This window comes from Protomyctophum bolini (genome assembly GCF_963924005.1).
Source record: "Protomyctophum bolini genome assembly, chromosome: 16".
In the NCBI taxonomy this organism is placed as follows: Eukaryota; Metazoa; Chordata; class Actinopteri; order Myctophiformes; family Myctophidae; genus Protomyctophum; species Protomyctophum bolini.
This window is the reverse complement of record NC_137877.1, coordinates 4,198,301-4,211,504: the sequence shown is the minus strand read 5'-3', so window position 1 is coordinate 4,211,504 and position 13,204 is coordinate 4,198,301. Positions and strand designations below refer to the sequence as shown.

Genomic DNA, 13,204 nt, shown 5'->3' with positions numbered 1-13,204 from the left:
ATTCTGAACGGGAACCCATTTTGGTGTTGGCATCTTTTTATGCTTTAGCTATTGAAAAATAGCAGATCTACAAGCTCATAGCGCGCCACCGAGTGGCGCGCTACGAGCTTGTAGGTCTGCTATTTTTGAAAAATCGAAGAACGACTGACATTTTTGAGAATCTGATCTCAGGTCAGAATTGGTTAATCAGACCAGTGTGTGTCCAGTGGAAACCTCGTATGAATCTGATCTCAGGTCAGAATGGGTTAATAGCGAGGAAAGAAGTAAGCCCCATACTATCCAGCTCCCTTTCCCTGCAGAAGAAAAGGGGGGGGAAAAAAGCACTCATGCAGAGAATGGACGTGCCCTCCGTCGTCCCTTCTCTAAAAGGCCAGGCCACCATTTCCAGAAATGGACCCATTTCGCAGGGGAGAGAGTTATGCCTCTAAAAATAAGGCAGACACATTTTCTATTTATCGGGACACAAAACACAGAAAAAAGGGCTTTTTGCGGCATTCATAATGCAGGGCCTCACATAGCACACGTCTCAAAGCTGACCTGTTTTTCTTTTTACTTCTTCTATTTTGCACCGTAGCGGCTCGGTAAGAGGCTAGCCGTGTGCTACGGTATACATCACTGGGTTCTTTCAAAACGGGCCTTAGAGTCCATCTATCAGGAGACCACAAGGGGAGGTATACTCAATGTTCCCATAGAGGGGAGGTACACTCAATGTTCCCATAGAAAGGAGACGACATTCACTTCTCTTTTCTCCTATACATCCACGTGTGATAACAGCATCCTAAGGTTAGCAAGGAATATCACCTCTAATGCTAAGCATGATGTGTTGTATGGAGAATATAGGTTGCTACCTTCAGGAAGGAGATATGGTGTACCAGCATACAATAAGGTCAGACTAAAGAGGTCCTTTGTCCACCAGTCGACCTTGAGGCTTAATCAGGAGTTGGAGTAGCCACAGGGTAATCTAAGCGGTGGATATTGCTCTTGTCTTCATGTCTTTATGCATGTAAATTGTCTTGTTCTTTGTGTTATGTCAAAATTGTGTATATGTGTTCTGCATACTTGGCTGCTGTGTCGCAAGACAAATGTCAGTGTGAACTGACAATAAAGTACTATATCATATCATATCATATAATGTATGATTGTGTTATGTTTATGCTCTCTCCATTGTGGTTCTATGTATTAAATGCATCCACATAGCAAAATAACACAAAACACTATTATGTATAAGTCCCCAGGACTATTTTGTGCGTTGTCCTTTACCCTAAATGTCCATGTGATGTTACATAATCTGACTAATAATCGGCATTCAATCAATCAAAAAAGAAGGAAAAAAAAATATATATATATATATATGCGCTTCACATAATCTCATCCTACCTGGAAGATTAGCCGCAATTTGCAACTCTAGATTTTTGGGGATGAATCTAGAGTTGCAAATGCCCTCCATTGTATCCCTACTCATCCTAATTGCATTTTGCGATCCGCTTGTATTAAACGATGTTAAACTCACCAACATCAGCAGCTCTAGGCCAAGCCTGAATTATCCTCTTTCAATCTGCCAAGCTTTTGTTTCATATACAGTAAATCCACCGTAGACATAATTATGAGCTACTTTCTGTCAAGAAATTCTGTGCAGGTGATTATTTTTCTAAGTGTTGGAGTTTGGAAGTCACTATAAACGGCCCTGCGTTCCACGCACACATAATGCAGGAGGCAGCAGTGCGATCCGTTAAAAAAACAACAACAAACTACTCAAAAACATACAACAAACATATCACATTATGCTTTGTTGCATGTCAAATAGCAAAAGAAATGCTGATCTACATGGATTTTCACGGAATGTTTGCCTATTCACGAATATCCACCTAGTTTTGCAGAATGCTTGCCTATTATGACATGCCCAGGGAGGGAGGGATACACACTCAGATCCAACACAGCAAAGGTCCCACATGAGGAAACAGCATGTCATGACAACACACACAATATTTTGGACCAAACAAATAATTACAAAGAAGAAAAACAAAGAAAATGTTGTAACCTGCCGTTTTTTCCTACTTTCTAATTCTTTGTTTGGCCCGAAATATTGTGTGTGTTGTCATGATTTGTCACGACAAGAGTTGGCTTCGTACGACGCTTAAAAGGTCTTTAAATAAATTAAATAAAAACTGCCTATGGGGAAATGCATTGCGTTCTCATTTCCTGGGCCGCTCGTTGTTCTGAAAGGGGGAGGGACTGCGCCGCTCTATAGGTTGTCGGTCTAATGACAGTCAGACCAATAGCATGTCGGGAACTAAAGCCTGTATACCCGCCCAGGGATGCTATAGCATGCATGCGGTTAAATCAAATCAACTCACTTTCGTTTCCTTAGTTTTTAATGGGAAAATGCATATTCATATATTGCAGCAGCAACGATAATAAGAGCTAAGAGGCTCATTTGCATTATCCCAGTCCCTGGATGGGCAATCAGCTCACTTAATGCCATGTCATGTAGTTCAACGTTATGCATTTTGTTTAATCTCAGACAGGGCGACACACAGTCTCTGATGGTGTTTAATTGGTTACTGTACTACACACACACAATGTGATGAACTAGCTGTAATTAGCGTTTTTGTTTGCCATGTCTGCTTATTATTATAAGCGATGTTGGGCTTGATTTTTCTGTAAAGTCACATGTAAAGAAATAAGTAATTGTGGGTTGCATTTTTTTTAGGCTTGTTTCTAAAGTTGCTTATTTTGGGCTTGTTTTTTAATGTAGTTTAACCCATTCTAGACGGGAACGCCTTTTGGTGTTTAGCATTATTTAGCTATTGAAAAATAGCAGATCTACAAGCTCATAGCGCGCCACTCGGTGGCGCGCTATGAGCTTGTAGGTCTGCTATTTTTGAAAAATCGTGAAAATGCGGCACAAATCTTTGAATATATTCATTCAGAGCGAACGTTTTTTTTATATAGGTTTAATGTGACCATGTGGCCTATATAGTGTCCCTTCTTTTGGGGCTTGGTTTTTGGAGACCTGGTTGCTTATTTAGCTCACAGATGTACAGTATGTAGAAACACTGATGTATATAATTATAGGCTGTATATAGCTGCCATCTTGGATGTGGTCATCATTCGAGAGAAGCAGTTGTACTGTAGAGAAGTGAGACTTATCATGAATATAGAAACATCTTATCTCCATATTTCAACTTGCGTGTGGCACGCAAAATGAATGAAAATAGCCGATCTACACGTTCCCATTTAAAAATAGGAACTTGTAGACATAACGATATACACAGTAAGCTGTAGCCTAAGCCTCCATTTAGATTAAAATCTGATAAAACGGCAGACACGGTGATGATAAAAGAAAGAAAATAATAGTTTTCTTCCATTAATAGATGAAAAAAGCTGTTGCTCTTTAGAAATGCCAGGATAAGCAGAAATCTAAGAAGTATTATAATTAGACTCTCAAAAGGTGAACCATTGTTATTTCATTCATTTTTCAAAGGCTATCTGCAGCTGCCAAGTATTTCGCTTCAGGCTCAAAGTCATCGTTCAGAGAGAAGAGAGACCAAAACTAATTTCCAGAAATCACACGGGAATTCCCCTGAGTGAGAATGACAGCCCTACACAGCGTTTACAAAACATTTGACCCCAGAGGCTACGCTAGCCTAGATTAGCTCGTGCACCCCCTGTGTTAATTTGATGCCTGCAGGGACCCGGTCGGGGCTGCAGCGGTGATTGCTCACTTGTGGGGCTCATCATATTCAATTTCCCCCACCACCAGCTCAGACCGCAGGTTTGATTCCCAGGAAAGGGAGGCTAGGGGCTGATGGATCACCCGCACTTTCCAAACGGAGGGCCTTCACCTCTCCCTCGGGCCAATCCAATTACTACACATGCAGGCCCCGCGAGCTGAACGGATCGACCCGGTGTCACTAAACACTGCCTTCATTATACCCTTCTCACAAACAGCGCGCGTGCGTGCAGCGCGCACACGCATCCATGCTCGCACACGGAGACACACATGCACAAACACACACACGTCACACACACACACAGAAAGGGAAAAAAGCTAAAAACAAACACACCTTTGTTTGACTTTTCCACCAGACTGCTGCTTCGTGGACTCGTCAAATGAATTGACAGCTCTATATCGATTAGACTGATTTCAGCTTTTCTCTTCTCCAACTGACAGTCGAGAAGGGCTAAAAGCCCAGTCAGTTCTGGATGTGCCGTCACAGACCTTTTTTTCAGTAGGAAAACGACTGTATATATCGTCTCTGCCGGAGGCGAAACCCTGTTAGGTCCAAAACTGTTATAGGCCTACTTTTCAGGATTCTAAAGAAATCTGTAAAATAGCTCACACACTGTATAAGCTCTGGATCTGCTACTTTTGGTGCTTTGGTGTGGCGCTGTAGTGATGATATAAATACTCTTACATAGTAATACATATCTGTGATTTAATTAGGGCTGCATCTATTGCCATGTTTTGTGATTATTCCATCGATTACTTTTTCAATTCATCAAACAATGGAGAACTTGAAACATCAATGAATAGTTTTTCTTTTTTTCAGGGCTTTAAATTGTTTAATCCAGGGTTCCGCCGCGCGTAACACGTTAAACCCGCGATTTGTTTAATGCGTTTAATTCACCGTTTAAAAATAATTAAAAAGAAACAACGGATTTGTCCCGGACCTGGTGACAAGTGATCCTCTGGGCTGCTAGGGCTTCTGGGAAATTGAGCCCAATGCAAGTGGACAGACCGTTTGTTTAGACTACAACTTGCTCTGCACTGTGGTTTCGTTTCACATTGCCATGGCCGCCGGTTGCTTCTGATCATAACAAACCAACGGACCATTTTTCTCGCCGGATTTTCGTGGGTTGGAAAGCTGCAAAAAACACTTCAGCGTATGCTCTAAAATGTAATAAAACAATCTCGGCACAGCGTAGAATATCAGATTAAATAGCGGGGGAACACGAGTTATACGCAGTAGTAACTGTTACTACAATAATGATCTTATAGCTCCACTATAATCATCTCCCTGCATTGATTCCTCCCCGGGTAGGAGAGACTCCACTCCACTGTGGACAGCACTGCCTGCTCCTCCAACAGAATGACCTTTGTAAAGCCCACTCATCCATGCTCTGCTCCTCCCCGTGGCGTCTCCCCATGCTGGGGAGTGAGTCTGCCACAGATCCAGGTCAGGGCCCTGTTAGATCTCCTTCTCTCTTCATTTACACAGGACGGCGCTTTAGGAACACGCTCAACCGACACAAACACCGGCAACAAACCCATCGATCGAGGAACTCTCGCATGCACCGACAAAAAGAAGAAAAAAAAAGGCTTTGGTAGCGGGAATAAGGAACCGTTGTTTAACCCATTCTGACCTGAGATCAGATCCATACGAGGTTTCCACTGGACACACACACTGGTCTGATTAACCCCATTCTGACCTGAGATCAGATTAAAAAAATGTCAGTCGTTCTTCGATTTTTCAAAAATAGCAGACCTACAAGCTCATAGCGCGCCACTCGGTGGCGCGCTATGAGCTTGTAGATCTGCTATTTTTCAATAGCTAAAGCACGACATGATGCTAACACCAAAATGGGTTCCCGTTCAGAATGGGTTAATTAACACTCAATACTGTTTGATTGGCTAAATCACTACAGAGGCAGGACCCGCGAGTCCATAAACGCACCGATGGTTTCGGCTAACGACGTCTAACAAGCTATTTTCCCGGTCGAAGCAGATGGCACGTGTAATCGCCAACATATGAGCGTAACTATCGTGACGCTTAGCCCATTTTGTGCGGGAACCCGCTTTGGTGTAATGTATAGCATTACGTTATGCTTTAGCTGTTGAAAAATAGCAGATCTACAAGCTCATACGAGCTTGTGTAGGTCTGCTATTTTTTTTAAATCGAAGAACGACTGACATAGCTAGAAACATAGCTTTTTCAGAAAACTCTCAGGATGTGTAGAAGACGTTTTTTTTTAAATCTGATCTCAGGTCAGAAGGAGCTAGACATAATAATTATTGGGTTGATTCCATTAGCCCGCCGATGTCAACAGTTTACTGTCTGATGGAGGAGGAAACAAAGGCAAAGGAACGGAGGCGAGGGGGTTGAAGATTGTGGAAGCGAGCTGGAGCGAGAGAGAACGGCCAGCGAACGCAATCAGTCACATCTCTCACCATGGAGACCAAACAGAACAGCCATGAAGCAGGCAGCGTCTCTCCTCTGTAGTGAGGAGGGGGGGAAGAAAATCAATAGCCTATTCACTCGGCCAATAAGCCAGAGGGGAAAGAGAGAGGAGACTGACATGTTCTGCATTCTTTTCCTCTGTCGCTTCCTTTTCTTGGGGTGCCAGTACTGACTGTCTGTCTGTCTGTCTGTCTGTCTGTCTGTCTGTCTGTCTGTCTGTCTGTCTGTCTGTCTGTCTGTCTGTCTGTCCGTCTGTCCGTCTGTCTGTCCGTCCGTCCAACAGTCTGAATTCCAGATTTTTACTTGTAACAGAGTATTTCTACATAGCAGTATTGCTACTTTTACTTAAGTAAAATATGTGAGTACTTCTTCCACCACTGTTTATGAGCCATTCATTCATTCATTTGTTCATTCATCCATGTATTAGAGAGGGTGAAATGGCACCCTGGGATTCATCCACATTGTTTTAGCCCAAAGTGCCGCTATAAGCTGTGACAGGCGGCGATGTCAAGGATAACAAGATAGTACTAGTGCTAGTGATTGAAGCAGTTTTATGATCAGATGTATTGCACCGTCATGCTTAGAACCCACATGTGTTTGCCCAGCACGCACACACGCACACACACACACGCACGCACGCACGCACACACGCACGCACGCAAATTAATTAACCAGATCACTGCATCATTTTCCATCCCCAATACACCGCCCTCTCTTCGATAACAGTAGCAGTTGCCGCTATACAGTATGAGGTATGAGTCCAATACATCCGGTAAGCCGTGCATCCATCCATTCCTTATACACCAAGTCGTTGCAATTTCCTCGGCACAAACAAAACGTCATTAATTGTGATTGATGAGAGACTCGCAGACATCATTTCACTGTTTTGCTGTACCTGCTACTGTGAGGAAAGCGAGCCATTAGTCTGTGTCACCTCGCCTTCTATCTCCCATTTGTGAAATGCTATAATGAAGTCTGCATCGTCTACGGCGGAACGCAGAACCCCCCCCCCCCCCCCCCCCCCCACACACACACACACCCTCCAATGATTTTTGTTTTGCTGTAAACCGGTCCGGATGAGATAAGAAAGAATACACAACTTCTTGAAGCCGCTCCTTCAAGTGGGCAGAAATACTACTTATACTTGCAGAACAATGGGGTGTGTGTGTGTGCTTCAGCTCGGTCGCTGTTCCGTAACAGTCTAATTAACACTATAGCTCTAGACGTGATAGGAGACAACCCCCCACCCACCTGGCAGACAGAGTGAGGCCCCCGCGACAAATAACACGCTAAACAGAGAATTACTGTAGGAGAGAAAAAATGTCTCACTCCAGCAACAACAACAATACTGTGGGTTTTATCTTTTACCTTCGAAAAGGAAAGGGAGATAATGTGCTGCCATCTTAACCCATTCTGACCTGAGATCAGATTCATACGAGGTTTCCACTGGACACACACTGGTCTGATTAACCCATTCTGACCTGAGATCAGATTCATACGAGGTTTCCACTGGACACACACTGGTCTGATTAACCCATTCTGACCTGAGATCAGATTCATACGAGGTTTCCACTGGACACACACTGGTCTGATTAACCCATTCTGACCTGAGATCAGATTCTAAAAATGTCAGTCGTTCTTCGATTTTTCAAAATTAGCAGACCTACAAGCTCGTAGCGCGCCACTCGGTGGCGCGCTATGAGCTTGTAGATCTGCTATTTTTCCCAAAATGGGTTCCCGTTCAGAATGGGTTAAAAATACAATCACACAAGCGTACATATGCATATATACGCTCACACACACACACACACACACACACACACACACACACACACACACACACACACACGCACACGCCTCTGTGTTCTCCCTTCTCATTAGCAAACTTGGCAACCTCGATGCGCGCACACACACGCACACACACAGACACACACACACACACACAGACACACACACGCTCGCGCATGCAACAAGAGGCTTTCCCAAATGTCCAGATTGCCGTCATATGGAACTGAGACCGTTTAAAATTATAATCCCTTGTAAAAAAAAAAAAGAGTATTATATTCAGGGTGTAATGTAATTAAAAACACAGATGCCATGCGCTGAGTTGAACGTCCTCAGAGACGAGACGCGCAGGTCCAACGTCTTCCCCAGCCATCTGGGACGGAATCAATCATGTTATGATGAGGATGTACCCCCTCCGTCTGACGCTGGCATACAGAATATGTACGGTTTGGTCGTCTAACCAATGCACACCAAACCAAGGATCCACTTTCCCTCTCCTTTCCAACTAAATCCTCTATACTATGAGTTGCCGGGGGGGAAGGGGGACAAAAAACATTACGGGACTACTCACAGAAACATATTCTCATGCTGGTAGAAAGGAACTTAGTACACCAACAATTTAATGAGAAAAAGAGGTTGCGCTGCATCAGCAATGGCTTTCAGTGGAGTGCCCAAACCCAAATCAAGTATAAATCAAAAAAATAGGAATTAAAAATTCCAAAAAGGTAGCACATCCAAAAATTAAACAAGCAGGGGGACAAGGTACTCACATTTACATGTCTTTATATTGGCAAACACCAAAAAGGAACGCTAACGCGATTGGGCTATGCTACCATGCGGCTATGCATGCTCTGATGAAGGCTATAGTGTTGGTACTGTAATTATATGTTGATGCTGATACTTTTCTACTTTTTACTCAAGTACATGAATGCAGGACGTAGTAGAGTATGTCTACATTGCAATATTGATATACTTATATTTAAGTGAAGAAAAGAAAAACTGTATCCCTCCATTTGACGCAGGCATACTGAATGTTGTCGTCCAAATCAAATCACACCAAAACCAAAGATCCACCTTCCCTCTCCTTTCAAATTAAGTCCTATACTATGAGTTGCCAGGGATTTGGCAGAAACATATCATCTTCTACGTTTCAATTCCAACGTTTTCTGAAGAGAAAATATTCTTCTCAAGTCTCTAAAGCTCTAATGCTTTCTGTTTCACCTTGGGTCAGGTTTTCTTTGCCACAGCCTTAGATTTGATGAAAACATCCTGCACTGGGCATGTGGTATTCCGTTGTGTGCTGACACCATCGCTAAGCAAGCAGGCTTTGAGGGCCCTGGTACACCTATAGCTTACGCTCCGTCACACGGTGGCATCTGGGAAAACAACAGAGCTGTACGTATTGCGTCTAAGACATGGTCGTGATCTTGAGCTCTATACGACCGCCGTATATATATAAATCACGCTATATTAAAGGGATAAAAAGGGACCATCATGTTAGCTTAGATAGAAGATAATTTTGGGGGAAATTTCTAAATGAAATTGGAAGGTGATGGATGGTCCAACATATTGGATCCACTACTGATACCAAAGAAACAACACATAATGAAGCGTCCTCCCACTCCCCTTTTCATTATAAACGAGGGACGGATAGAGAGGGGAAAAAAAGAGAAAAATCAATCATCAATCATGGGCCCGCTCAATGTTTTAACCCATTCTGAACGGGAACCCATTTTGGTGTTATAGCATCATGTTATACTTTAGCTATTGAAAAATAGCAGATCTACAAGCTCGTAGCGCGCCACCGAGTGGCGCGCTACGAGCTTGTAGGTCTGCTATTTTTTGAAAAATCGAAGAACGACTGACATTTTTTTTTAATCTGATCTCAGGTCAGAATGGGTTATAATCAGACCAGTGTGTGTCCAGTGGAAACCTCGTATGAATCTGATCTCAGGTCAGAATGGGTTAATTATCTAATGCCCCGGCCATTTCACACAAAGTGAAGCAGGACTGTCGCTACGAGGAGGAGGAGGACGACTGCCTAAACGGCTCCATTCTTGGAAAGGGCCACTTAACCGTCTGAAACACGTAATCCCTCCAACACTCTCTCAATCCCCCGATGGCCGTCCTGATGCTCTCCTTGACAAGCTCCCCAACGTGCACGAGGTACTCCAGACGAGGCTCTGTTTTTGGGGTAGAAAAGTGGGAGCGAGTCCCTGGCAGAGCTTAACTGCGCCTGGAAGTCCCTCGGAGCCCCCAGGAGGTCGAGGGCTTAGTTCCCCTGTCCCCGCCGACAACAAATGCGCACCTCGGTTTTCTCGGCCCACGCCGGGCCCCATACCGTACTGTATGTATAGGAAGGCACTTAGAACTCACCCATCACGGCCAGCGCCGAGCCTTTGGTCAGCTGCTTCTTCAGCTCCTCCAGAACCTCCAGGACGCTGCCGTCCAGGTTGCAGCGGTTGATGGTGCCGTTGGACGAGCTGATCCAGTACAGCTTGCTGGCCGTGTAGTCGATGGAGAGACCTGGGAGAGGAGGGAGGAGGAGGAGGAGGAGGAGGAGGGAGAAAAGGTTTTTTTTTTAGACTCTCCCCCCGTGATGGCTTAACCCATTTAGGTCTAACGTCAAAATAAAAAAAACAGTTTTCAGAAAAACTTCATGTTTCTATGTCGGTGGTGCTCAATATTTCATGTCAAGGACTCCCAAATATATATGTAATATGCCGCCGACCCCCATCTGAAAATATGTTGTTCCAGGGACCTCCCCAGAAGCAAAGATTTGAGTTAAAAACGTTTGTTCTGAAAAACATATATATTCCAAATTTGCGCCACATTTTCACAATTTTTCAAACAGACCTACATGTTCATAGCGCGCCACTCGGTGCCGCGCTATGAACATGTAGATCTGCTATGTTTCAATAGCTAAAGTATAACATTACGCTTAAAACACCAAGAGTGGTTCCCGCCCAGAATGTCTTAATAAGCCCTAATGTATGCTGCGTGTGTCAGACTTTATTAAGACTGGGCGGCTGTAGATGGCCAGATTAACGTGATTATCACCTGTAAAACATATTAAAAAAAATAATCAAAGTGCACATATAAATGAGGCCTAAAGCAGTACTGTAATCAAAACTAGATTAGGTGTAAAATTATTCATGATGAAAGTAGTCTTAGTCTGTACTTACGGTGTTATAAGCTTTATATTGGCCTTGCTGCCACAAAGTTTAGCAGTTAATGTTAAAGTAAAACCCATTTTTCTTTACTTTTATTCAAATAATATCTGCACACTGTGCATGCTGCTGCATCTGTCAGGGTAAATGTTTGCGAGATTTATGAATGTTTGCGAGATTTGTGCATGTCATGCATATGTGTGTGTGTGCGCGTGCATGCGTGCGTGCGTGCGTGCGCACATGTGCGTGTGTGTGCGTGCGTGTGTGCGTGCGTGAGGGCGTGTGCGTGTGCTGTATGTGTTGCAGGTGTCAAGGCTGAGAAAGACTCCATGTCTTTGTGGGACGTCTCTATTTGACCTCCAGCTGGCATCGTAAATAACCGCGAGCCGCGCGCGAGTGACGGACTACTGTACTTTTAAATCCATTCCCCCCCGGCGCCCGACAGACATGATGGTTTTTGATAGAATGCCGCTATAATATTGACGGTGTGACGGCGGTGGAAAACCGGAGGCGATTTCAATTGTGCACGACGTCGTCCCGTCCGGAAAGAGATCTCCGTCTCTCCCTGCCGCGCGCGCGTGTGTGTGTGTGTGTGTGTGTGTGTGTGTGTGTGTGTGTGTGTGTGTGTGTGAGATTTATGGGCGGCAGATTCCCAGTCACAACGCGTCATTAATTTACTCTTGTCCCCCGGTCCACCCCATAATCATAAACGAAGCCGGTGAAATATGACACCCCCCCCTTACGTTATCTGTATTGCTGACACTGACAGGCTCCGAGAAGAGCGAGCGAGGGGGACACTTTGAAAAACAATGGCCGCCGCTCGTGTGTGCGTGTGTGTGTGTGTGTGTGTGTGTGTGTGTGTGTGTGTGTGTGTGTGTGTGTGTGTGTGTGTGTGTGTGTGTGTGAGAGAAAGGGAGAACTTGACCTTGAGGTGTGCATATAAGCGACAGAACAACAGCTGCTGGGAGTTAGACCGACCGACCGTATATAAGGCCTGTGGGATTGTATTTTTTTTTCTCCGCTCGCTCAAGCTGCAGATCGTTCATTCGAGTCTATGCCCACCACGATGCGGGCGGGCAAGAGTTCACGCTTAACCCATTTTGCGCGGGAAACCCCTTTTGGTGTTATAGCATTATGTCATGCTTTAGCTATTGAAAAATAGCAGATCTACAAGCTCATATCGCGCCACCGAGTGGCGCGATACGAGCTTGTAGGTCTGCTATTTTTTTTTAAACTGTCAGGATTTAAGACATTTTTAAGAATCTGATCTCAGGTCAAAATGCGTTTAAGAACCACCATTCTTCTTGTGCGTTAGAATCTGATCTCAGGTCAGAATGGGTTAAATGCTAAGGAAGGGCGGAAAGGCGCCGCATAGGCAAGGCGAGGTTAACCGGGGGTAATGTGAGAGTAATTGCACACAGTATACCGTCGACTGCGTTCGAGCACATGCTGGAAATTATCCCGTCGATGCTTCCTTCTAGCCCATTCTGACCTGGGATCAGATTCTAAAAATGTCTTCTACATCCTGACAGTTTTCTGAAAAAGCTATGTTTCTAGGTCAGTCGTTCTTCGATCTTTCAAAAATAGCAGACCTACAAGCTCGTAGCGCGCCACTCGGTGGCGCGCTACGAGCTTGTAGATCTGCTATTTTTCAATAGCTAAAGCATGACATGATGCTAACACCAAAAGGGGTTCCCACCTAAAATGGGCTAGACTAGCAACACAAAGCATGGCGGTACTGCTAATAGCAGTCAAACGGAGAGCGGTTATCTTTATTAATGAGCAATTAGCAGTTTAGCGGAGATGTTTTAGTCTTTTAGCCGGAGTAGTGATCAAAGATAAAGAAGTTGCTCTCTCAGATCAGGAGGGTCAATGTTATGAAATTGGAGAGATACTGAATAGTTAATGTGTTACGTATACTGTTGAAAGAGTAAAGGCTCATACATACTCTTTTGGTAATCGCTTATCGTGTATTTAATATTGAGAGCGTATTCAAAAGTAACCAAACAATATCTATACAAATGGATACAATTACACTGATAAAAAAAACATAAAAAAATAGTCACT

At 44.1% G+C, this 13,204-nt stretch overlaps 1 protein-coding gene across 1 annotated transcript in view; it reads right to left on the bottom strand.

Annotated features, from left to right (window-relative positions):
- Positions 1-13,204, bottom strand: part of lrp1bb (low density lipoprotein receptor-related protein 1Bb) — a 634,358-nt gene that overhangs the window by 215,083 nt on the left and 406,071 nt on the right. Inside the window, exon 33 of the mRNA XM_080786185.1 lies at positions 10,344-10,493. Within this exon, the coding sequence (XP_080642311.1) occupies positions 10,344-10,493 (150 nt within the window). The remainder of the gene's footprint in view (positions 1-10,343; positions 10,494-13,204) is intronic.